This window comes from Dermacentor albipictus, chromosome 8 (genome assembly GCF_038994185.2).
Source record: "Dermacentor albipictus isolate Rhodes 1998 colony chromosome 8, USDA_Dalb.pri_finalv2, whole genome shotgun sequence".
Classification (NCBI taxonomy): Eukaryota; Metazoa; Arthropoda; class Arachnida; order Ixodida; family Ixodidae; genus Dermacentor; species Dermacentor albipictus.
The window spans coordinates 11,499,185-11,526,641 of NC_091828.1; the positions used below are offsets into that span (position 1 = coordinate 11,499,185).

Sequence of the window (27,457 nt, forward strand, 5' to 3'; positions counted from 1 at the left end):
GATCGTGTTATGCATGCCTAAGGCCTCTAGCCTTGTGGTGGCCGCGTAGTCCGAAAGGCCCAAGGCTACCTTTGTGCTTCGTCTGATCATTGTGTTTAATTTGGCTAAATCCATGGCTGCGAGTTTGACATATGGTGTCGAGTACATGGTTCTGCTGGTTATGTATGCCTGCACAAGTCGAAACAGATCGCCCTCGCCCATGTCATGGTGCCGATTAGCCACCCGGCGAATGAGGTGTAGTGTGTAGTTAGTCGCCCTCTGGAGTTTATTTAACATGAGCCCACAGCACAGCGTGTTCTCAAAGTCTAGCCCAAATATTTTGATACTGGGGCGCTCCGGGATGGTAAGTTCTCCGACCTTAAGTTCAAGGAAGCGCCTTCACCATGGTAATCCCCTGGAACAGCTACTTCTGCCAGGCTTGATCAGGAGGTATTCGGGCTTTTCCGGTGAGCACGTCAGGCCTCTCGACTCCGCGTAAGCTTGTACGACGTCGATGCCGCGTTGCATGATCTCTTGAAGAGTTTGTGGATCATCCGCCGCTGCCCATAACGTCACGTCGTCAGCGTGGAGGCTGTGGAGAAGCCCAGGGATAGAAAACAGCAGTTCCGGGAGCCCGCGCATGGCCGCGTTAAAGAGAAAAAGGAGGATGACTGATCCCTGCGGCGTGCCTTGGCTCCCCAGGTCTATAATGTCAGCTTCATGCTTGGCGACTTTCATCCGCCACTACAGGTCGGTGAGAAAGTTTCGGACGTATTGGTATGCTCGGTTTTTTCCGACACCCTGTTGGGTCAGGCCTTCGACCACCGCTGCTTGGGCGATATTGTCGAAGGCCTTCTTCAGGTCGAGGTCCAAGAGGCACCGGAATCGGCGAGCGTCCGCAGGACTTTGGGGTTGCATCACCTGCCTTTTTAACTGAAGGAGTACATCTTGGGAGGACAGGTGTGGCCTGAAACAAAACATAGAGTGGGGAAACTCGTCCCCATCTTCTACGTGTTCATTGAGACGGTCGAGGACCACGTGCTCCATTAGTTTGCCGGCGCATGATGTGAGTGAAATCGGCCTGCGGTTGTCCGCATTGAGTGGTTTGCCTGGTTTTGGTATAAAAACGATCGTTGACGTCTTCCACTCTTCCGGGATGGTGCCCGTCTTCCAGCATTCTTTCATGAACTCGGTGAGCTGCTCCATTGCGTGGGATAAGAGCGCATGTGCCCTGCCGGAGATAATGTTTACGGGCTCGGAGCGAGTTAAGGGGTTGAGGTGGGAGGGGAATAGGCGGAAGATCAGGATTAGGAGGGCAGTGTGCCTGCTGGTCAGCAGCAATGTTGTGAGGATTCGCTTAATGGCCTTGAATCCAGTGTACCTTGACGCAAGTAGCGGTTTTACTATTCAGAGTGTGTATTGTCTCGCAGATTTCCATCGCCTTATCAACATTCTTGAATTCCTGAATAGCCGCTAAAGAAGCAGTGAAGATGTCTAGTTGCTTGATGGTAGGCAGCTTAGATGTCGCATCTTGCACAGCGTCGTGGATGGCTCGAAGTTCCATTAATAGAGCACTGGCTTTCGTAGGTAAATAGCGCTAGTGGCTGCTGATGAAACTATGTGTAGTACTCAGGAATGATGTCCTTCCGCCGTCTGGGAGAATGGCAGCATCTGTATAGACTTTGCAGGTGTTAGTGCATGATGCATCGACGATATTGTGTTCGTCAATAATACTTGTTGTATCGCTGCGTCGTAACTACCTTGGCTTATTAGTTGTGATTCTGGTGAATTCCCAGGGAGGCATTGGATAGGGCTGATTCTCAATCCGAGAGCCGCGTTGAAAATGAGCATGCAACGCAGCAACAGCCAGAATAAGTAGCTTTTTTATTTCACGTGCTTTTTCACGTTACAAAATTAGCTTTGCAATTGTGTTGAGCTGGGCATGTTTCTGTAAGGTTGGTAGCGGAGTGATGCGGGGCAGTGCTCTGATTGTGCGCATAGCATCGCGATTAATCGTCTCCAACTGTGCCAGCTGTGCCAAAGTCAGCCGTTGAAATTCGTGATTGCCTGATATAAAATTCGTGGCTGCAAGACTGCACGCACCAACCGTCGAGCTACGCTAGTACGAGCTCCAGCTGCTTTTGCTGCAATGTGACGACTAAGGTGAAGTGTTTTTGTCGAACTCTGTCTGGTTTTACGGAGCCAGTGTGCACCACTGCCGGAGTGGTGAATATCGAGACCCAGTATGCGGACCTCAGAAGCCTCAGGGATTGTCACTGCGCCGAGTCTAAATGAAAAGCGGTGCTGCGTGATTCTTGTGCGTCCTTTCTTGTTCGCCACCACAACATAGCTTGATTTTTGGGCGGAAAGGCCCAACCCTGCTTTCAGAGCGTAGCTGTCCAGAACGTCAAGGACTTCTTGAAGCTGTTGAGTTTGTGTAGATATATCTTCATTCACGGACCACAAAGTGACGTCATTCGCATAGATTATGAACCTCACGTCTGGAATCCGATGTAGTTGCCAGGCTAGAGGTATTAGAGCAACGTTGAAGAGAAGAGGAGCCAAAACCGAACCTTGTGGGACTCCTCTGTTCGATGTGAAGTATCTTCGTTGCCTTCCATCTACTCTAATCGCAACTTTGCAATTCTGAAGGAATGAGTAGATGTATCTTATCACCCGCGGTGGAAGTCCCAGTTCGATGAGGTTGGATATAATGATTTCATGGTCTATATTGTCATACGCTTTCGTTATGTCTGTTGCTACAACCATGCGCACAGCGTGACTGTGTGGACAAACCTATAAAACATCGTCTGATAACATAGAAAGTCCGTCTTCAGTTCCCAAGTAAGAACGGAATCCAATTTGAGCAGGATGATATTTATCGAGGCGTTCAAGCTGCCAGAAAACACGTGTGGCCAGCATCTTTTCAGAGAGCTTGCAGGCAGTTGAGGTTAGTCAAATTGGGCGTAATGACTGCAGGCTATTTGGAGTCTTTCCTGGTTTCGGAATCGCGACGACAATTGAATGCTTCCAATCAGGTGGAACGTTTCCATTCTCCCATACTTTATTATTAGCCTAAAGAAGTGTGTCGAGAGCTGCTCCTTCCATGCTCTTGAAAACCTCATAAGGAGTACCATCGGGACCAGGTGTCATTCGTTGCTTCGAAGATTCAAACGTCGCTATTAGTTCGACCATGCTAAAAGGGCTGGATATTTTGGATTTGGAAGTTGTGTCAGACTCATCAATTTCGGGGCAGTGTATAGGTGACGCTTGATCGTATTTCGGGAAGAACGCCCTAGCAGCGTGTTCTGCAAATTGATGTGGCGAACTCTGCATCGCTAACCTAACGCTCGCTGCACGGTCAGGTTGCTTATGACCGTGTTCCGTTGACCGGAACGTACGCCAAAGTGCGGTGTTTCCAATGCCCTTATCCAAGATTCTCGCACCACTCATACCATCGTCGTCGAGAAAGTTGCTTTTCGTGCCGACGCGCTTGCGCCGCTATATGGTTAGCACGTGCACGGCTACCTGGTGCATCGCGATTCCTCGATGCATACACTCCTGCCTGACGTCGCTTTGCCCAAAGTTGCAAAAAGGCTAGGTCCGGTTGAGGTTGTTCCTCGTCAACTATGGTTACAGTGGTGTTCCTCCGTAGCAGTTGTTGCAAAGTGGGAATAATTTCTGAGGGCTCTGAAGGTACTTTGTCTATCGATGATTCCCGAAATTTGTCCCAATGCGTGACTGTTACTCGTTGTCGAATTTTCTTTATGCACGTTCTGTGCAAACCAATTATATTGGCATATGACCACTGCCCCATGTATCTAGTTCCACCTGCTACTGCGGCATTCCAGGACCCAACCACCACGTGAGGTCTGGAGCATTTGTTCTAGATACTGCGTGTACAGCAGAGGCAGCCACAGCGTGATGGTCCAGCAGTGTAAAAGTGGCATCGATCATGATGTTTTTAACTTGGTATCCTCTTCGGGAGTTGTACTTGTACCCCCATTCTGTATGTGGGGCATTGAAGTCTCCACCCACGAGAATAGGAATTCCCATGTACGTAGACCGGAGATGGGCTATCCACCCCAGGTTCAAACGTGTGCGCTGCGGTCTGGCGTAGAATGACACTAGAATGACACGAGTATTCATTGGTCGTGTCAGGACACAGACAACTTCTTGATTACCACTACAGCATGGCTCCAGGTCAATCACTGTGTGAGCAAGATGCGATGATATATAAACTGCAGCTTTTCCCGGAGCTGAAGCCATTGTAGTAGCACGTCTATCTCTAATAGATGGGTTATGATACCCATTAAAATTGGACAGGGAGCATAGCTTATTATGCTCTTGAATAAGCAGTGCCAGTACATGTAGCTTATTGTATTGAAGCTTGGTTTTAATTTCTCTTAACTTGGAGCTTAGGCCCCGACAATTCCACTGTAAAATTACATCCTGTGACAGCTGCTGCAGAGAATTAGCCATGATGCAGGCAATCCTGAATGAGCAACGGCAGTTGAGCAAGTTGATCTAAAAGTGCTGTCCAAACAGCTTTGTTGACCTGTTGTGCCGGACGGGATCCAGGCGTAGCGGTGGCATTCGCCGTGGTTGATGCGTCATGTGTTGGTCCTGTTTTCTGAAGACGCAGAATTGCCAATTCTTTATGTTGGCGTAGTCGCTCAATGTCTCTGGCCAGTAGGCATATTCGAGCGTCAGTGTCATCATGGTCATCATCTGAGTGGTGCAGAGGTTCGGGTAATTTCTGTATCTTTGTCTGCGACTGCTTGCCACGTTTAAAAACAGAAGAATACAGTTGTGTTTCTGGGGCTTTTTCTTCTTCTGCCAGGAGCATCTCTGGCTCTTCTGCAAGAACCTCATAACGATTGTGTGTTGTTACTATACTCGTTTTTGGTATAGCCTTTCATATCCGTATTGTCGCCTTCTGTTTAGTCGGACAATTTGTGCTTCTCATATCGTGCTCATCAGATTTACATAAGCCACATCGATATCGTGGTTGGCCTTCTTGTGTGAGCTTTTCTGGATCAATAGTACGCTGTGGGCAAAATGCCTGCATATGTCCACGTTGAAAGCAGCGGTAGCAGAATATTGCTCGAGGGAGGTAGGGTTTAGGTCGTAATATGCAGCCATAGTAATAAAACTGTTCTGGGATACATTGAGGGCCCTGTACCGTCCCTAAGCATGTACGGCTTTTGCCCATGAATCTAGCTGCGAGCACCCTGTGTGTCGTGGAGGTCACTTCACGACATATTATCTCAGGGGTGTCTTCCGGGTCAATGCCATAGACAACATACCTATGTATATTCAGGCCTGATGCGAAGTAGCACTGCACAGGTAGGTCTTGATCTTCTGACAGCGGGATAGACGTTAAAGTGCATATTTTCTGTACATCACTGAGAGATGCCAAGTGCACAATGATCGAGTTGGTAATTTATATGATGCAAACCCTTTGTATCCAGTGGTTTCAAGAGATTGGTCGATGGCCCTTTGGGCATATTTTGTGGCTTCTGAAGTTATGTCGTAGCATGAAAGCGGGCGTATATGAACCCGATAGGATTGAGAAGGGGTGGGCGTTGGACAAGACTGAGTGGGAGCGGGCGTAGGGGAGGCCATGGTGGAATTGTCTGGTGTGGCCCTTACCTTTTTTGCCGGTTGCTCCGATGCGAAGGCGTCTTGTTGGAGCGCGTTGATAGGGGGACCTCGCTTGGTTGCATTCGTCTAACCGCCAGAGGGCTGCACGCCCATAGGGTCACCAGTGTCCGTCGGCACGATTGCGGATAGGTTCACATTCACATCACGAAGTGGACTGTTCTTCGGTGTTGCATCTTGGGTATTCGAGCTATCGGTTGCACACTTCGGCTGCGTAGCTGGCAAGTAAGTTGGCATGTAAGCAGTCCAGTGGAAGGTACAGTTGAGGAGCTCACATCTGGCACAAACACTTCTTCGTCGGGCGAGGGCGGCGGCGCGGCCACACTAGGCCTAAGCGCCAGCCGTGCTTGTTTTGAGTCTATCAGACGAGCAGCATCAGTAGGACAAGGCAAAGAAGAGTCCTCACCAGAGTCCACAGGTCTCCATAGGCTTCCGAGGAGCTTGGTATCCGGATAAGGGCGAGATTTTCTTTGCTGTCGAGCAATTTCCAAGGAACACAAGGTTTTGCCCCACTGACCAATGATGTGGAAGCTATTCACCGCTTGACCGGTGATCGAACGCCACCGATCACAGTGCGATTGCTCTCGCGTAAAACAAAGTTAAAGTCGCAAGAAAAGGCTAAGCACTTAAGAGACACTAAAGCAGATGTGATTTCTATGACCACTTTACACCTCGCAATAAGCATTTGCCCTGGCTTGCACTTGCCACCGCTAAGGAGGGGGGCTACTTATTCACGTGGCAGAGAGACGGACAGATTATGGTACGTAGAGTAAGCGGGGAAGCGGCATTTCTTCTCAGAAATGAATCTGACCTTGAAGAAATTAAACGCTGAGCCCCCTAACCAGATAAATTTCTACCTGTAACAAATGAGAACTGAGTCACAAACTATGTTTTCGAGCAATGCATAAGAATCGATCCTATGTTTCTAATGCAAATAAATATGGACGTAGAACGTTACCCGCATACCTATGTATACCCCAGTGTTTAACAATTTAGAAAAACTGTAGCCTATCCTTTTCGTTAACAGAGCAAGAAATTCTGGATATTGTGTCTGAATACAAGAAGTTTAATTAACAAAGCTCATGATATTACTGTTTATCTGAGCACCTTCTATTACAAGTTTGATGTTCTGTCGTTCAAAGAGGCGTGGTTCACGGATCGCCACGACATTGTATCGTATCACTAGATGGATATTACAACGTATAACTATGCAGGAAATATCGTAAAGGAGAAGGTATCTCACTTTACTGTGGTAATGGTATAGGATATACTTATCTTGAAGAGTTGTCTACGGTACACGTTGACTATGAAGTTTGGTTGTTAAATCAAATGTATAATTGCAGCCTTTAATATACAGGCGTTCCTCAGGAAAGATCAGCAACTTTCGTTCGTATATAGGAGATACATTCCAGTGCATTGCTAACAATAACAACTCGCCTCTTGTACGCGCCGATTTTAACATTGGCATAAAATCAGGTATTGTGGCGTCTAGAGACCCATCTGATATTTCTTTCAAGTTATATTTGTGAGAATGTAACTACGGCACCGACAAGAATAACTGAAAATAGTGAAACTAGTATTGACTTGTGTTTCACGCATTTTCTATGCTCTGATGTTATTTTTCGTCTTCTTGGTTCTGATCTCAGTGACCATCTTTCATTTTTTGTTATCCTGCCTATTCATAGACATGAGTTAATTAATTCCACACAGCATTCTTGTTACATAAATTATAATGAGAACACATTGAGCAATTTTTATGAATAAGCCCTTCAGTCTGACTGGTCTGAAATATGCAAGGAAACAAACGCCATCCTTTCTTACGATATATTCCTGAAAAAAATTTTACCGATATACGAAATTGCTTTCCCCCTGGCTCGTCGTACGAAACAATATGGAACTATGGAACTATACAAAACAATTGTTCAGAAAAACAATCTTTTCACCAAGTTTTTACAAAGAACAGATTTACCTTCCTTCATACTTTCGAAATAATGATAAATATACTAAGTTCTGACTTGAAGAAAGATAAGCAAGATTATTATATGAAGTTGTTTTTTTTTTGAGAAAGAGACCCCCGTAGCGAATATGAAAAGTTTTGAATAAATTGCATTCGGAAGCCAATCCATCTATAGTAAACGAGGTCAAGGTCGACGGAACGCTTTATAGTGGTGCCTCTTAGTCTACTAAATTTAACTATTACTTTCTAACTGTATGTGCTAATACCAATGGCAACTCGACCAGTCCAGATGCTACTCACTATCTGCCTAGTTGTTCGGTAAGTTCACTCTATCTCGAGCCGACGATGCCATATGAGATGCAGACGTACGTGCAACAACTGAAAAATATTTCTTCTACTAGAACGGACGATATTAAAGCGGAAGCAGTGAAAACTGTAAGTGATGTAGTTGAACCTATCGTGGTGCACATATGTAACCTAAGGTTAGAAAAATGGATATTCCAGCAGCAGTTAAATCTGGCACGGGGGTGTTATATCGACGAAGGCGGAAGACGTGGTGATCTTAATATTTACCGCCCAACCTCAGTTTTATCTGTTTCTTTTTCAAAAAATTTCAGAAAGTGTTATCAAGAGTCGAATAACATCTTACCTCACTAAAACAGCAGCAATAATAATTGATGAGTATGGTTCCACAATAGAAGATGCACTGAAATGGCATTTATCACAATAAAAAACAAAATTAGTAGTAATATTGAAAATAAGTTTATTACACTTCGGTTATTCTTAGGCTTCAAAAAAGCGTTTGATTCTCTTAAATATGAAACATTATTACGTAAATTCTCGTTTTATGGAATAACAGGTATTGCTCGGGAGCTTTTAATGGCTATTTATCGTCAAGAATGCAGTGCACAGTTGTAAATGGTGTTTCATATAATTTTGGCTCAATATATACAGGTGTTCCGCCGGGCTCAATTTTAGGACCCTTAATTTTCCTACTTTATATAATGATAGTATCAATGTAGCTAGCTCAGCTGATAAAGATCTGCATGCAGAAAACACTAAGATATTTTTCTCCTGTAATCAATTCTTGAACACTATAGCAAATGCAAACAGATATTTGTCGGAAATATTATTATGGATAAATGCCAATGAGATTCAGCTAAATGTGAAAAAAATTATAGTGTTCAAACCTAAAAATAATATTCTAACCTTCAAGCGTGTCCTCAGATTAAGGCGGGAAAACATTGAACGTGTGAGGTCTACACGACAACTTGGTGTGGGGTTCAGTGAATATTTAACCTCGTCTGAGCATATTAATTACCTGCGTTCCATGATATCATGCTCAGTCGTACTAATGCATATATTAAGGCTTCTTCTGCCAACCTGCCTAAAAAAACAACTAAATTTTACCCTTATCCAGTCATTTCTCCACTACCGCCTATTTGTATGGGGTAGAATAAACGTCTACAAGCCTAAACTCCTTATTTATCCTACAAAAAAAAAGCAATTAGAGCAATCGTAATGTTCCCTACACTTCGAGTACACGAGAATACTAGCGACCACGGGGCCTTTTTAACATATATAAGTTAGTAACACATCGACAGGCAATAGAGGCTCATTGCTTGATCCACAGCAAACCTAACCTTAGCTTTTGTTCAGTTCCACGGCCTGATACTTTTTATGAACTCCGATATGTCTCTCGCAGAACGTCTGAGGTTAAAACTAACTATGGGCTTCGGAATGGATTGGATATGGATTGGAATGGATATGAGTTACGGAATGGATTCCAAGGGAAGGGAAGCGTAGCAGAGGGTGGCAGAAGGTTAGGTGGGCGGATGAGATGAAGAAGTTTGCAGGGACAACATGGGCACAATTAGTACATAACCGGGGTAGTTGGAGAAGTATGGGAGAGGCCTTTGCCCTGCACTGCGTGTTACCAGGCTAATGATGATGATGATGATGGGCTTCACACGTTTGAACATTACTTTATAACTTTCTTGAATGACAGCAAAGGTATCGAAATGCCAATACACGAAATCCCAAGTAAAATTCTTTACAAGAAAAGAGTTATGAATCTATTACTTAGGTCATAACACACATCTTCGACCTACTGTAGTCTTAACAAGGCTGATTATTTGCAACCTTACGAGGTAACGGTTGTTTACTTATATATTGCTTTCTTGGTGCTCTCTTTCTTGTTTCTTGGCGCTCGTTGGCCAAACCTGGCCCCTGTGCCATAAAACACTACACATCATCATCTTTCTTCTTTATTCTCACAGCTGCAATTTCAAAAATTACTATGTCAAAATATTCATGTACTGTACAGAATTGTTGTTCTTCTGTGTGCGATTTTATAGTTACCTGAAAAGAAAGCTTGTTGTCACCTTAAATGCACCGTTTGTCACTACCAGGAGGGTAGGCCTTGTCAGGCATACACAGCCTTTTGCCTCCCTCCTGATGTGGCAATGTATGTTTGGATGCTCCAAATGAAATTGAAGAGGAAATAAAACTTGAAACTTGGAACTTGAGACTTGATGTGACAAACTTTTCTAATTACCGACCAATTTCCATATTACCCATTGTTTCTGAAGGCCTGGAAAAAATAATTTTGACATGATTAATGAAGTTCACTGATAAATTCAATATATTTAATGATGCCCGCTATGGCGTTGGTACTGGCTGTTCCACAAAACTTGCACTTTTACTCAGAAAGGCTTCCTTCTGGGAGCATTGTAGGAAAAACGATCAGTCATAGGCGCATACATAAAACTATCGAAGGCGTTCGATCGACTGAATCATTAAGCACTACTAACCAAATTACAGTTGTATGGTGCTCGCGGTTTACCATTAGATCTCATAGCATCATGCCTCGGAAATCGCATGTTGTGTAAAAATCAATGACTATTTACCTTCATGTAACCCGTGAATACAGGGGTTCCACAACAGAGTATTAAATCCCTTACTGTTGAATCTCTATATAAGTAACATCATAAATATTAACAAAACACATATTATCCGACCCTATTATCCTTTCACAGAATTTGCGTAATACTAGTGATATAAACGAGGTTCTCAAAAGTCTTAGCACGTGGTGCCATTTGAATTCATCAAAAAGAAATGTAAACAAAGCAAAATCCACCCTGTTTCACTACGCTAATTAAACTTCCTAATTACAGACACCCTAGTAGTAGATAATTCTGCCATAGAGATTCTGGCCACTGTCAAAACTCAAAGTTTGTCATGGGGTGCACATATAAACCATCTCGTTGCCCGCATTTACAAAACCGTAGGTGTCTTCGCAAAATCACAATTTTGACTTCCGAATAGTGTCAAACTACAGCAGTATAATGCATTATTTTCCTCTCAACTGAGCTACTCTTATCTTGTTTGGGGCACGTCACTAACAAACATAAATAGACTACACGTACTGAAAAAGAAAGCTATAGGTGACATAGCTGGAAAATACTACAGAGCACACACATGACGTTATTTACACGGTTTTGTGTAGTGCCAGCTAACATCTTCTACGCATACATTTAGCCCTCAGATACAAACAACTTCTTAAATTTTCTGATGCAACATTACGTACATTAGCTGAACTTTAGAAATAAACTCCCCTTCACCCTTTCCGTAAAACTGAAAAGAGGGTTATTCCATACATACTATTAAATATGAGTGAGCAGATGCCCTGTTAGAGTCTGCTGAAACTTTTAAACTGCTTGTTAGAACAGGAAATAATAATTGAATCTGTCAGTAACAATACACTAAGAAAATACAGGGGTTCCACAACAGACTATTTTAGGACCCTTACTGTTCAATCTCTATATAAGTAACATTATAAATATTAAGAAAAGACCTATTACACGAAACTATTATCCTTTTACAGAATTTCTACAATACATTAATGACTTACCTGGAAACGTAACTTACACTTACCGCGGACGACTGTGTTTTGTATCGCGTGATTAACACACCAGAAGATCATCTTGAACTAAATTCCTCATTTTTCAGCTTCTGTACCTGGTGCAACACTTGGCAAATGAAAAGAAACTTTACTAAAACTCTGATAACGTCATTTTCTAATAGTGCCTCTCCTTCATTGACCAATTGCACTTTCAACGACGTATCCTTGCACAGCGTTTCAGAATACAAGTATCTTGGCGTCATAATTACCACTAACATGTCCTGGCCAAATCACATTAATTAGATTTGTACTAAAGCACTCCGGAAGCTTGGGTATTTGAGGCCCAATTTCAACAATTCTCCAAAGGAAACTAAGTTACTAATGTATAAAATTTTAATTCGCCCAATCCAAGATTATGTTTCTCCTGTCTGGAACCCTCATAAGCAGTGCGACATTAACTCCATTGAGAGCATAGAACAAGAATCAATTAGGTTCATATATCGTCGCTATGATCACTATTTTCGCCCTCTCGTGCCTTACCTTCTTTGAACATATTATCCATACGCAGTCACATTGAGTCATTGAAGGTTCTGCATGGCATCGTCAATTTTTCTTATCGTGTCTCACATGCCATATATATTCCTTCACACATTCCTCGGTGAAATAGGAGTCACCATAGCCTTATAAATAAATAAATTTATTTATTAATTAAATTTATTTATTTATTTATTTAATTTATTTAAATTATTATTATTAAATAAATTTATTTATTATAAATAAATAAATAAATAAATAAATATTAGGCCTAATTTTGCTCGATCTAATAAATTTAAATACAGCTTTTTCCCACGTACTATTGAATTCTGGAACTCAATTCCCGGAACAATTAGGTCACTGCCATTAAATGATTTCCTGTTAAAAGTGAACCACACCTGATTTTATGTATTTTCTTGTTGTTAAAGGGTATTGACTCATTCTCGTTTTTCCACTGACTCTCAGTGCTGCTGTTATTTTGAGTTTAATTTGCGTCATCTGCTTTATTGTGAATTTTTAATATATTATTGTTTACTTGTTTTCTTTATTTGTACGACTTCTTTTTGTCTAACCCACTCCTCCAATAGCCCCATAAAGCGGTGCAGTATATATAAATAAATAAATAAATAAATAAAATAAAATCTTTTATCCGTTGAGTAGTGCACATCTGTGAAAAAAATCTACATTTCTTCTCTTTACAGGTTATATACGATTCTGCAGTGTAATGATACTAATGAAATGAAACTGTAATAAATATTTAATGTATTTCTCATGCAACATGTGGTGTTTCCTGTTTTTTTGTTTTGTGTGTATGCACACTAAGTTTTTTTTTTGTTACCGTATTTACGCATAATCAGTGTTTTTTTTTCTTCGATGTTCCACGTCGATTGCCATTTTATCTGCCTTCTAAAGGGGACGCGAATCCCCGTCAAGTGAACACAGCTCCATTTTTTGTTCAGGCCTCCTCCATTTTTTTCGTATATCTCAAGAAAAATTGAATAAAATTGGATTGAATTGAAGACAGGGCTATCTCAGAAAAAAAGAAAGGAGCAACGAAATTCTTTTCTGTTTATGTATGAGTGGCTAGGCGCAACTGGAATTGAGATTGTACACACCTGGGGTGAAATTAACAAGGGAACGTAAGAACAAACTTTGACGTAAGAAATATCTTCCAGAAAAAAGCGCATTCACAAAGTAAAAAGCGTTCGTAAGATCAGCTGGCTTGCGATGCCCGCCGCTACAATGGCGAGAGCTCTAGTGAAAAAAATACGTATATGTAAGTGTAGCACAGGTGCGAATTTCAGTACTTCCGCCAATAGTAAGTGTAAGACGATTCACAAATCCCGAAGGGTCATCGTAGATAACGACTTAAGGCGTTTCTAAGAGTAAAGATGTAGGAGTCTTAGGAACCTATTCCCATCTGCGCCGCTCGAGCTGACGCGAGTAAGCGCTGGAACGCGCTGTTCCAGCTGATTTCGCATAGGCTACAACTGATAGCCGAAGATGGCGTGTGCATGTATCCTTGTGGCACGCTCTGATTTGGCATCTCAAAGTGCATTGATAGATTTCAGTGCATGATGGTATGGGTGTGCGATGTGGTGGAATGCAGTAAAAACAATGCTGTGCGGTGAACTTGTGCCTAATGTCTGATAGGCTGTGCTTTTGTGTGCGTGCATTAGGCTGAATTTTGATAGTCTTCATGTCACTTTGTGGTGTGTTAATGAATATAAATGGAGTGTTCGTTCCTGACAACAGTAAAGTTTGTAACTGATGTTTTATGAGAACATCTATTCCTAACTTTGTTTCATGCTTCAGCTTTCTCTTTTCATAGGGCTGCGGATGATTATTTTTTCCAACGCTTCAAAACTACTTTTCTACGCAATACGAAGCAATGAAGAAATGCGTAAACGTCTGTAATGATCAAAACTTGAGGTTAAGAGCAAGTGAGCACGTAGGACAACAGAAAGAGACGAAAACATAGCGCTATATCAAACATCAAAACTTGTAGCGTTTGCACAATTCGTTGTGGTCTAGCGTGTTGGTGGTCTGATTCTTCTGTCATTGGTAATTTGAAGGTATGAGCTAGATAAGTCGAAGCGATGTAGTGTACGCATACGACGGATGACAATTCTATCTATGATTTGAAGCGGGAGTAAATAAGATGATGTATATAATTAAAGAAGTGGCGAACGAATTCACGAACTACCCTTGATAGTGGACTGCTTTAACAAGAGTAGTACTGCGAAATGTATTACGCCTCACGAATGAAGCAAGTAATTGTCACATGAGCAGAAACAGACACACACACGCGCGCGCGCGCACATGCACAACACACACACGTGCACGAAGCCAAGCGTGGTCACGAAAACACCTTGTATCAGCAAGATCAGTATTTACATCGCTCAAAATATACAGCCTTAACTTCATTCAGTGCGTTTGAATGAAGCCCAGGCATTTGTGCGTGATTAGCGATGTAAGTGTATATCGTATGGATTGTACAGAAGGACAGAACAAACTTCACATCAAGGGCGTGGTTATTATTTAATTTATGGTAAATTATTTAATTTACCCTATGTTTAACTGCCATTTTTATCTTCAGCCACAGCGCGCGTATCGACAGCTTCTAAGGCTTCGACTTGGCCTCAGTGATAGTTCCAGCTTCACGTGTTTCAATCACCTGAACAAAAATGGGAAAAATACTTATCGAGAAAGCGGTTGGGCAAGTCGACACAATCTGTCACATTATATGTATTGCATGTCTAGAGATATTCAAAGTATAAGCCTGGGACGGATTGAGCGCGATCATAAGCGGAGGATATCTCAACAGCCCTCAGCTTGCCGATGACATCGTCCTGTTCTACAACGCTGGGGATACCTTGCAACATATAATTAGACTTTAACCTAGCAAGTGTACGAGTAGGTTGAAGACAAAACTAGTGCTGAACAACCTGCCAAGCAAACAAGAATTCATGATCAGCAGTCCGTCTGTATAGTATGTACAGGTGTAAGGTTGTGCAAGTCCATTACTCACAGGGAACCTTGATCATGAGACGGAAATCTACAGAATAGAAATGGGCCAGAGTACATACGGCCTGCATTAGGAAATCCTGATCGAGAGCTTACCGCCGTCGCTCAATATAAAAGTGTACAATCATTCTCTACTTCAAGTACTATAATATGGGGCAGAAACATGGAGGTTAGGATAAATGTTTGAGAATAAGTTAAGAACCCTTCAAACAAGCGATCGAATGAGAAATCTTAGGCCTAGTGCTGACAGAGAGGAATACAGCGGTTTGGATCAGAGAGCGAAATGGTATAGTGGTGGGGAGGGAAAAAATAGAAGCTGGGCAGGCCGCTTACTTCATAGGGCTGATAACCGGTGGTCCATTAGAAGAACAGAGCACGTGATATGAACAAGGAAGAGCTGTCGAGAACAGCAGAAAAATAGGTAAGGTAATGAATTCAGGAAATTTTTAGGCATAACTAGGAATCAGCTAGCAGGTCAGGGCTAAATACAGACCTGTGAGCGAGGCCTTCGTCTTGCAGCTTACATAAATGTACTCTAGTAAAGTTGTGCACCGTCCAAACGTCGTCGAGAATTTCAACAGACAGTTGCACTTGAGCCGCTGTTCGTTTCGTACTTTGAGGCTTGGTTACAGAAGCGCGTCGGGCGCTGCTTGGATATCACTACCCTACCTCCCCCCCCTTAGCAACGAACTATTCTTTGCAGTGACTGCTCTGAACAGAGTGCGTCAGTGTACCAAGACCGACTAGTTGAACCGACTTGATCCTGAAGCAGCTTGAATGTTGAACCGCTATGCGCGTCCTCATAGTGTTCGGGTGAAGCAGCGCACAGTGCAGAGACAACGCAAACAGATAAAATACAGGACGCTCACTGAATCGGGACGAATGGGCGTATTCGACTCCTTGACATGTCGCGAGTGATGACGTGAGCGGCGCAAAAGGCAGTGGTAATGACTTAGCACAGGTCCCGACGCCTCGGAGGCAGATGGCTAAACGGTACGCCATGGAAAATACTGCGAAGTCAATTGTCGCGGTGGATATTGCGTCAGTACGGGAGAAGGAATCTACGGCTTCGATGACTGGGCCTTCAACGCTTCGTATGTCCAGGTAAACTAGTGGATGAAATTGAGCGTATCTCTCGTTTAGTGTTGTGATTACCGCGAAATGCAAACGTCGGTGAGGCCCTGAACGCTTGTTCCTTCCAGCAGATGTCCCAAATGCCAAACGAGCAAGTATACCGCAATAAGCTCGCGACCGAATGTGCTGTAGCGCGTTTCTGCAGGTTTTAGGTTCTGGGAGAGAAACCTAAGTGGCCACCAGGACGTGCACTGGAGTTGCAAAACGGCGCCGACAGCCGGTGAAAACTTGCGTTGTCGCTACATATGGACCAGCAGGGTGGCATCTGCCAATGCGCTTTTGTCAGTTTGGAAGGACCCCGCGGCGTCGGACGTCCAGGACAGTACAGCGGACAGAAATTTAGCGGTCTTTAGAAGCTCGCTCAGTTGTATAAAAGTTCCGGCGATGTTGGGCAGAAAACGGCGATGCAATTTCAGCAGCCTAAGCATCTCAAGGAGCTTTCGGAGTGTCGCTGGGCGACACTCCGAAAGCTGATCAAGGCCTGAACTTTCTTTTCCAATAGTCCGATTCCTTCGAGACTAACTCATTGTCATAGGAACTCAATGACATGCACGCCAAAGGCACATTTTGTGCGGTTGATGAGAAGGCCGTCTTCCTGGAGCCCACACTATAGGCGCGAAATGTTTCTATGCTACTCAGGAGAAATACTAGCCAGCAGGAGGTCACCGGCGAATCCTAAAACGAAAGCGAGTCCCCGAGTCACCTTGTTGATAAACCTCTGGAACGAATGAGCAGCGTTTCTAAGCCATAACAACATGCGGACGTACTGAAGAACCCGAATAGTAACACATATGGAGTCTTTGGGACGTCATCCATCTTGCTGGATATTACTATTGCAGCTAGGTTGACTGCGAAGTGATGAATGTGAGGCAAGAGTGGATAGCGGTCAGGGACAGTGGGTCCCTTGAGCGCACAGTAGTAACCGCCCGACCGTCACTCCCCTTGGTCATGCGTTGCTATCACGTGGATAGCTGAAGACAAATGGCCCAGCGAAGGACGGGTGATACCCAGTTGCAGAATTTGGTCGAATTCTCTCCTTGTGATTGCAACGCGGGCACCAACGAGGCTTCTAGATCGTCAAAATACTGGGGGGGGGGGGGCTATGGTGACAACATTACGCGTGACGTTGTGACGTACTGGCAACTAAAAATTGGAAGGTTAGTGATGGCTGTGAAGTCTGACAGAGTTGAGGTGAACGCAGATGATGGTGTCTGTGCTACTGTCCTTCTAGGTGATGTCATGGGCGCAAGGACGCCTTGTACAGACATCCTAATCATCGTGTCCACGAGGCGACGAGCGCTGAGGTCAGCTAAGGGCCAAGTAGGTGAGAAAATCTGCGCCGAATATGGCCATACTTACGTCGGCAAAAATGAAACCCCATTTGAAGGTGTGTCAGGAGCCGAAATCGATGGTAAGGGAGCGCTTGCCATAAGTGTTGATAGAAAAGATGTGGACTGCTTGAAGGGGAGCGTTTTTTTTGTGTGGTTATTGTTGCTGTTTTTTACACTTGCGGTCTAGCCGCATGGCAGGAATGACGGGGACCTCTGCACTATGTCCACGAGAAATCATTGTCCAGCAATCATGTCAGTGACGTACAACAGGCGGTTTTTCGTACGGCAAGTTACCGGCCGCTATCAGTGACTATGTTGCATGTTTTCTGGCCAGCTGCAACGGCACTGACCTGCGCTGTCACCAGATCGGTGGTGACACCAGCCATAGGCGCCGTGACGAGGGCCAGAACGGGAGCTGCACCAGGTCAGGAATCTGGAAGGGCAACCGCTGTCGCACTCGCGATGACGGTGCAATCACCGTATTGCAGTAATTGTCTAAGCAAGTTGGTCAACCATTTGCTGAAGGCGAGACTACCGCTCCTCGAGGTGCGACATCGGAATGGTTCTTGTTGCCACAGTATATCGCTGAAAAGTCAGTGATGCGGTTGGCCAGCTCTGCAGATTGGCGGCTGTGCCAAGGTGACCACGAGATTGTGCGACAGGCGCTAAACGAACAGTTCACGCAGCAGGGGGCTGTTTGAGTCCAGCCTGCAGTCACTGAGAAGCCACCGCGTAGGACGTAGTAGTTCCGACAGCCGAGGGTCGCTGAGCTCATGATTGTTGAAATGTTTCGTGAGGTGTCAACGCACAGATACGGACTTGCGTTGCAACACCACGTTTTGAAGTGGCCATAGGGTTTGATATCGTGGGGTGCGTCTACAACGTCTTGGGACTCCTCAACTTCATCTCTGTAGGAAGTGTTGACGTAGCGTGGATGAACCTCACGCGTTGCGAGGTAGTATGCTGAAGGTCGAAGATGGCGTCAACCTGAGTAAACCAGGCAGAATTTTGTGACCAAAAAGACGACACATGGATCATCACCATGGCGAGGCCTTCTGCGTTGGTTGTCGGTATCTAGTTTGTTGCCTTGTTTATGAGGTCGTGCTCCCCGCACAATCACGTCTCGATCACACCGCTATAGGGAAGCAGGTTAGGTCAGAAATAACAATCTTTGAGTCATCGAGCGAAATATCTGACCGAGTTCGGACCGATGGCAGGAGCCGAAGAAGCTCCTTATTCCTCTTCTACTTCCTTCTAATCTCGCAGCTCGCAGCATGAGGCAATAGACACGCACGCAGGATTCGTAATATAAAAAAGGTAGCCGAGGAAGACGATGGCTGCTAGAGGAACACTTCCACTGCAATTATTTTGACGGTGGTGCGGTGAACGGGTGACTATGCTGGCGTTCATCGGTGCTGTAGGAAATGCCTAGAAAACGAAGCTGTCGAATAGGGGTGTGCAGTGATTTGCTGTAAGAATGTGCCCTCTACTACCTGTGCATGTTGTGCGATCATGCTAGCAGCTGGCCACACTTTCATCTTATTTCGCTTAATCTGAGCATTGCTTCCTTCTCGCCCTCAAAGGACGCCGTAGGTTAAATACGCTGCAACTTCGGCTGCACAGTTCTCAGCATAGGTACCTTTTGGATTAGAAATTGCGTACGAACTGCGCAGTTCAGCGAATTCTGCCTCTCATGCCATCTTAAGAATAACATCTTATGAGAGAACTCGGTGAAATGTACAACTATGCAAATTGTCTCGTTGTTCTTCGGAAGCAAGTAATTATTTTGAACGTTCTATAATGCGGGCTTTTTCTTAATGGTGGTGGCTTTGTTTGCGTTGGTCTGAACTGATTACCAAATTTGCTTCTTCTAGTACCGGCGTATACCTATTCTGCAAGACGTTAAGAGCTAACAAGATCGCTGCTGATGTAATGTCGTATTGTTCGCTTACTGTAGTATAGAGTATATTATTTTAAACTCTTCACATTATTTTTTTAGTCTTTTGTACCCATGGCAGAAACGTTCGAACCAGAAAAAGTAATATAGCGCTGAGCCGCGACTCTCCCATATAGGAATAAAAACGTATTTTGTGACACCCTATTGTTTCATTTTGGTACGTATATTGACATTAACTGTGTGCGTAATTGCGTCAAGCATCCTGCCTCCTGCGGTAGTATCAGGCATAGTTCTTTCCAGTGGGGACAAATTGTTGAAACTCGTGATACTTCTTAACTATTTCTATGATTGATCAGACCCTGTTTCTACATTTCTTCAGCGCTCTTCTACCGACGGTGCAGTTGCGGCTGCCACTGAGAATAAGGAGCCTATGCTCGGACCTGGAGTTGCACAATTACAAAAAGTTTTGTCGACGACACCTCACCTGTAGGTCGTGGTCATGCCCTGCCAGATAGGCGTTGACACGGTACTTTTGTAGCAGGGGGTCCAGGTCTCTCTCAAGGCATTTAGTGGTCCCGTGAGAGCAGGCTGAGTAGATGGGGTAGTGGCCGGCGACCAGCACGTAGCGGGCTCTGGGCGATGCGGAGGCAGCAGCACATGCAATGATCATGTATCGCAATGAAACAGATCTCCCGCGATCGAAACTGGTAAATACCAAAGATCCGGAACGGAAGTTGCGACTTCTTTGACAATTGATTTGTAAATGTTTAATTGTGGAACCCCGATACTCTTCAAAAAAGAGCTTATCTAAAATTCAGGAACACATAGCCAGGAGCAGAAGGACTAGCAACGCTACTTTACAGGAACCAGCATACAACACTTGCGTTATGTTATATCCCATTGTATCTTCACTTTACTTTAAAGCCTCAATCCTAAGAGATTGTTGCCGGGCGAAAAATTACCTTCACGGATGTTTCAAGCAGTTATATCACATAACTACTTTAGACTAAGCTGGAACCGGCACGTCTGCCTCATACCTTTTTTACTTACACTTTGTAGTAACTGGGTCGAATCTTAGCCTGACTGAGAGGAGTCGTTCAGACAAAGACAGCGCGACCACACGGCACGAGACAAGCAGGAACACACTGTTCTAGAGCTATCTTACAAATGGTGGGCGCATATTGGTACATGAAGTAGCTAACCCGACGGTCAATCCTCGTTAGGGAAGCAAAAGTCAACGCCTAAACACGTGATGCGAGAATCCACTATGACGACTACGCAATCCTATGCGAATATACTGTCGAAAAGCATTATGTTAACACAAAGCAAAGACAAAGCCCTACTAACAACTGGTGTTAACTAATGGTACCTTATGGTAACACCTTATGGTAAAGATGTGGAGGGGCTCTGCAAGGTGCGCTGCATTGACCATAGGATGGTAAGAACTCGAGTTATCCTAGACGTGAGCAGGGAACGCAAGAAACTATTACATAAGAAGCCGATGAATGAGTTAGCGGTAAGAGGGGAAATAGAGGAATTCCGGATCAAGCTACAGAACAGATATTCAGCAAACCCTCAGGAAGAGTTAGCGTGTTGAAGTGTTGAAGCAATGAACGAAAATCTTATGGGCATCATTAATCTGTGTACAATAGGAGTCGGTGGATACTTCGTTAGACAGAATACCAGTATTCTATCGCAGAAGACGAAAGATCTGATTAAGAAACGTCAATATATGAAAGCCTCTAACCCTACAGCTAGAGTAGAACAGGCAGAAATTCAAAAATTAATCAACAAGCGTAAGACCACTGACATGAGGAATTCTAATATGGATCGAATTCACCATGCTCTCAGGAACGGATGAAGCCCAAAAGCAGTGAAGAATGAACTACGCATAGGCAAGAATCAGATGTATGCATTAGGGGACAAAGCTGGCAATCTTATTAGTAATATGGATGAGATAGTTCAAGTGGCTGAAGAGTTCTTTAGAGATTTATACAGTACCAGTGGCACCCACGACGCTAATGGAGGAGAGAATAGTCTAGAGGAATTTGGCATTCCACAAGTAACACCGGAAGAAGTAAAAGAAGCCTTGTGTCCTATGCAAAGGGGGAAGGCAGCTGGCGAGGATCAGGTAACTGCACATTTGTTGAAGGACGGAGGGCAGCTTGTTCCAGAAAAACTGGCCATGCTGTATACGCAATACCTCATGACCTCAACGCCAACGTAATCCTAATCCATAAGAAAGGGGACGCCAAGGACTTGAAAAATTATAGAACGATCAGCTTACTGTCCGTTCCCTACAAATTATTCACTAAGGTAATCGCAAATAGAATCAGGAACACCTTAGACTTCTGTAGAGCAAAAGACCAAGCACGATTCCGTAAAGGCTACTAAACAATAGACCACATTCACATTATCAATAGGTGATAGAGAAATGTGCACAATATAACCGACCCTTATATATAGCTTTCATTGATTACGAGAAAGCGTTTGATTCAGTGCAAACCTCAGCAGCCAGGGAGGCATTACGGACCCAGGGCGCCAACGAGCCGTATGTAAAAATCCTGAGAGATATTTATAGAGGCTCCACAGCCACCGTATCCCTCCACAATTAAAGCAACAAAATAAAAAAAATAAGGGTGCCAGGCAGGGAGCTACGATCTCTCCAATCCTATTCACAGCATGTTTACATGAGGTATACACAGACCTGGATTGGGAAGAATTGGGGATAAGAGTTAATGGAGAATACCTAAGTAACTTGCGATTCACTGATGATATTACCTTGCTTAGTAACTCAGGGTACCAATTGCAATGCATGCTCACTCACCTGGAGAGGCAAAACAGAATGGTGGGTCTAAAAACTAATCTGCAGAAAACTAAAGTAATGTTCAACGGTCTCGGAAGAGAGCAGCAGTTTCCGATAGGTAGCGAGGCACTGGAAGTGGTAAGGGAAGACATCTACTTAGGGCAGGTAGTGACCGTGGATCCAGACCATGAGACTAAAATAATCAGAAGAATAAGAATGGGCTGGGGTGCCTTTGGCAGGCATTCTCAGATCATGAACAGCAGGTTGCCATTATCCCTCAAGAGAAAACTGTATAACAGCTGTGCCTTACCAATACTCACGTGCAGGGCAGAAACCAGGAGGCTTATGAAAAGGGTTTTAATTAAATTCAGGACGATGCAATGAGCTATGGAAAGAAGAATGATGGGCATATCGTTAAGGGATAAGAAAAGAGCAGATTGGGTGAGAGAACGCGAGTTAATGATACATTAGTTTAAATCAAGAAAAAGAAAGTGACATAGCAGGACATGTCATGAGGAGAGAAGATAACCGATGCTAATTAAGGGTGACGGACTGGATTCCAAGGGAAGAGAAGCGTTGCAGGGGGCGGCAGAAAGTAAGGTGGGCGGATGAGATGAAGAAGGTTGCAGGGAAAATATGGCCACAATTCGCACATGACCGGGGTATTTGGAGAAGTATGGGAGAGGCCCTTGCCCTGCAGTGGGCGCACCCAGGTTGATGATGACGATGACGATGATGATGATGATGATGATGAGTGGCAGTGCTGTATTTTTGTCTGCTTAAACGTCCTGCATGCCTGTTTTCGCTATACGTCACGTTGTGTAATCCCAACTCCAGCCCACCAGCCTGTTCTTTTTAGGAGCATATCCTTGCAGTGTCATTGTTCGGCAGTAGAGCAATAATAGCGACAAGCCAAAGCAACAGTAGCCCAGATGCTCCACAAGCACAGGAAAAATACGACAACTAAGAAGGTTTAACAATATTTAGAACAGTCATTGACACATGTAAATATTTCACCCATGATACGTCTCTCCGTGATTATATCATACTAGCAAGCATAGGCAACACAAGTACAGAGATGACACGTTAGGTATTATTTTACACACCCGATTTCATAATGGCATCGATTAGCTGACAATTCTTCTCCAATTTGTGTCCTCTTTTTTTTACCTGTGTACAGGAATTCCAGCCTTGCTGTTTCACATCATATCATGCGCTTTTTTCCCCTATGTCTTGTGATTTCCGCTTGTCATTTATTGCAATAAAGTATGATATTGAGATGCTTGCTGCTGTTGTTCTAGGGCCAATTATGTAGCACTGTGAAACATAAGGAAGGGATGACGACAGAGAGCGAGTGAAAAAGAGCTATGTTCGTTAGTGTTCGCTCTTTTTTCAGATGCATGATTTAACTCCTCGGTTAGAAAAGTTGCAATAAACCAACTAGACCAGCAAGGAATCATTCATGTGCTACCTTTCCATCTCATAAATTTGAAATTGCACTTCTTGTTTCCCTCTACTTCTTCCCCACTTTCACCCCCTCGACAATGGCTTGTCGGTGCTGAGGGTTCTGTCAAAAATAATAAATAGACTAATATTACCTTGAATAATAATTTAACACATAAACTAGTTCTCGTTAATTACATGTGAAAGCAAGGAACTCCTTCTAGACCCACATGTATCCGCTATTTCGCCATCTGTGAGAGTTTAATTTAGTACCCCATAGCAACTGCGGTCTATGTTTTTGGAAGCTGATTTACTGTGTAGGAAAGCTATTCATGTTGCTCAATCTTGAACCACTAAAATCTGTATGCCCAGAGTTTGCGCGGGTATTTTATTCCCTAAGCATCTACTAGTTTCAGCACATTCTATAGAAGCCGTGGGAACAGCGCAAAATCCGCCGGGCGCTTACAAGAAAGATAGCAAATGAGCGGTTCGCTATTCCATTCTGTAGTATCCCCAGCGTATCATTTTCTCCATCTAAATGTATAGCTCTAAATTTATGGCTTGCATTACCAATACATATATCACTCCCGGTACTTCCAGCGCTCTGTATGATCTCCATTTTACTTTTGGGGTTCGCTGTTGCAGGCGAGTGCATCCACATTTATTAGAGTCCCGTCATGCCAACCATCCTCGCCCCTGGCTAGAAGACGTATGTGCAATACAGTGAACTCTCGTTAACGCGAATTCGGCTAAGCCAAATTTTCGCATATAAAGAACAACGTGGGAACGTTTGTTTAGGTTTCCATAGACACAACGCAAAAAAAGAGAAAAATCCTCTTATGAAGGAGCGCCTTAGACGGGCTCTTCTGTTAAGACGAACATTCAGAATGACCACCATCGCTACCGATCTTGGAGGCTAGGGTGCCTCGTTGTGCAACGCCCGGGGGCGCACGCAAAACCTACTGGAGGTTTTCGGTGTACAACGGCGGGGAACAGACGCGAAAACGAGAGGACGAAACAAAAAGAGACAGTGCCGTTTCACTTCGTGAACGTGGGTCACGAGAAAGCGTATGGATGCTATAGCGCATACGAAGCTTAGGCCCTCGGTGGGTCTAGAATGTCCGCATCACAGATCGTATTCAAGAGAGGCTAGCGCGGCCGCGCCATATGCAGCAGCCGCCGGACTAGAACCTCCGTTTGTAAGCATTCGTTTACTAACTATAATAAAAAGCATGGTGTCAGAGAGCACAGGCAATATGAACACATCACGCTTTATGACCGTGGACGCTCGCTGCCAAAACGCTGGCGTCAGTAATCACGGCGGCAGCGGCGACCGAAGTGACTTTCGCGCTTTCTTTCGCTACAACGCCAACTGAGCGGCGAGAGCAGAGCGCACGCTAAGCTACAAGCCATTGGCCCAGATAGACTAAACCCTCAACGCAGATCGCGTTGGAGGCAACGCCCGCGCGACTGCGTGCAGCCTCAATACATCCCCCTCCCTCCCCTTCCCGGTGCCGTGCCCGCGAAGGAAGGCTGCCCCCCCCCCCCCGCCTTTCTTCTTCTTGGCACGCGAGTTGAGAGCCGCCATGGTCGGCTCACCATCGCACGCTTTCACTCGCACACACAGCATGCGGCGCCCAAAGACGATAATGTCACGAGACGAAGCTGCTACGTCCGTATCGCAAACGTAACCTGTAGAAACTGCAGAGAAGGTAAAGAAATCGCTGCTCCGCCTCCCTTCCTCCTCCGCGACGCTGCCTCTCGTTTATCCTTCTCACTTCGCTCAACTTCACCTCGACTTTCTTCTAAGTGGCACTGTTTGCCGCGTGCTCAGTGCGCTCCTTCGTATTTTCCCCAGCTCCGAACCTGCACCAGTGGCTTGTGAGGTGGCAGATGCCTGCTTTGACTCCCTAGTGGACTCTTTCCAGCAGCACGAATGCATAGAATGATTTTTTAGATTAGGTGAGATGACCTTGCTTGTGGCCCACCGCCGATTTGCGCAAAAGGATCAAAGATCCGTCGCGGACTGGATGAAACCAAATAAGAGTACCACTTCAAAACAGTTTCCTGTTAGGTTCAGTTAAATAAATGCCTTTTTTGTCACGTTTCGTCCGTTTTAAGACAATTTTTTGTCATTTTTGAACTAAGATATTTGGACGCACTTTGTCATGTTGCCAATTATTCTTCTGATAGGATGAACTTCTGCTATGACGAGCAAATTTTCATCTTCCCTTTTAATACTTCCTAAGGGAGTCTACATATGGTGTGGAAGATAACGAACATGCGCACAGAGTCAGTAGCATCAGCAGCATCAAGCGCACCGCAGAGGCTCGAGCTCGGTAACTGCTCGGTGCGTCCTAGAACCGGCGGTCGCTACGAACCCCAATAAATCTCCTATATAAGTGGTGGAGCCGTGCGGGGTAACGTTCCACTCTACAATCCTGGAACTCCGTCCTCGGATGCTAACCTCTGCCACGCCGGACGCCAACCAGCAGACCCTTCCATCGCCACCCGTCCCGTGCGCTGGAACCGTGCGCCAGCGTGAGCCTCCTATCTTCAGGGGAACTGACGACAATGATGTTGAAGAGCGGCTGTCGTCCTACAAACGGGCCGGAGTTCACAGCAAAAGGAATGACTCGGACAAACTGGCCTACGTATCATTCTTCATTGCGGGCGTGACCATTCTCTGGTTCAGAAATCATGAGAGGGATATCCGAACGTGGTCGGCGTTCGAGACGTCGATTACAGCAGCATTTGACCGACCCGCCGTCAGCAAACTGCGAGCCGAACAGCGTTTGCATGCACGCGCACAGGACGCGGGTGAGACATTCACCAGCTATATAGAAGCCGTTCCAGATTTGTGCAGGTGCGTGAACGCTGCCATGACAAAAGCGGGAAAGATCAAACATTTCATGAAGGGAATCGATGATAACGCGTTCAAGATGCTTCTGGCCAAGGACCCGCGCACTGTTGGCGACGTCATCAGCTTGTGCCAGAGCTGTGATGAATTACGTAAGCAGTGAGCTCTGGCAAGGCGACGTCCAACACCAAATGTGGCGTCACTCTGCAGCCCGATCACCAGCCCAGAACAGGCCTCCCTGGTAACCCAAATCAAGGATTTCGTCCGCGAAAAAGTCGCACAACAGCTATCTCTGGTGTCTCTCACTCAGGAGTTTGCCAGCACTTTGCCGTCTCATCTCTGTAACGTGATCCACAAAGAGCTCACGGAAGCGTTGCCAGCTGTTCATCAGCAGGATGTCGTTACTACACCAGTCACTTATGCTACGGTTGCTGCAACGGTTGCTGCTACGTTTGCTGTGACCGGGCATCGCTTTCAGCAGCCTGCGCACCGCCCTCTCCCTCCGGTCCCCTGGACTGCCACTGCCGTCGCTAACCCGTGGCGTACGCCGGACATTCGCCCTATATGCTTCGCATGTAGGTATCCCGGTCATGTCGCAAGGTTCTACCGCCGCCGATCGCAGGCGTTCGATGGTAATCGCTGAACGCCCTATGTGCCGTCTGATCCAAATGCGCCTTACGGACCCTTGGACCCATCACAAGCTCACTCCCAGACTAATAACTGTCCTCACTTCGAATGCCTCCGGTCACCCTTCTCACGTCGTCAATCGCTTTCCCCTATGCGTCGATGACCCGTCTCTAACGAAGAGGGAAACTAGATGACGCAGTTGCTGAGGCAAGAACTGCACTAGTGTCAAGATGCCGAAGTCCACCTCCTTTACCTGCCAATGTCACTGATGTGTTTATCAAAGATGTCGCTACA

The 27,457-nt window shown here is 45.0% G+C and overlaps 1 protein-coding gene across 6 annotated transcripts in view; it reads right to left on the reverse strand.

The window, feature by feature from the left end:
- LOC135915545 (tartrate-resistant acid phosphatase type 5-like) overlaps nucleotides 1-27,457 on the reverse strand; it is a 142,098-nt gene that overhangs the window by 10,232 nt on the left and 104,409 nt on the right. For 4 of the 6 annotated variants that reach the window (XM_070523052.1, XM_070523051.1, XM_070523055.1 and 1 more), the window contains 2 exons: nucleotides 19,912-20,059; nucleotides 8,250-8,306 (listed from right to left, as the gene is read on the reverse strand). In XM_070523052.1, the coding sequence (XP_070379153.1) occupies nucleotides 8,250-8,306; nucleotides 19,912-20,059 (205 nt within the window). The remainder of the gene's footprint in view (nucleotides 1-8,249; nucleotides 8,307-19,911; nucleotides 20,060-27,457) is intronic. The other 2 variants (XM_070523053.1, XM_070523054.1) reach the window with 1 other exon arrangement.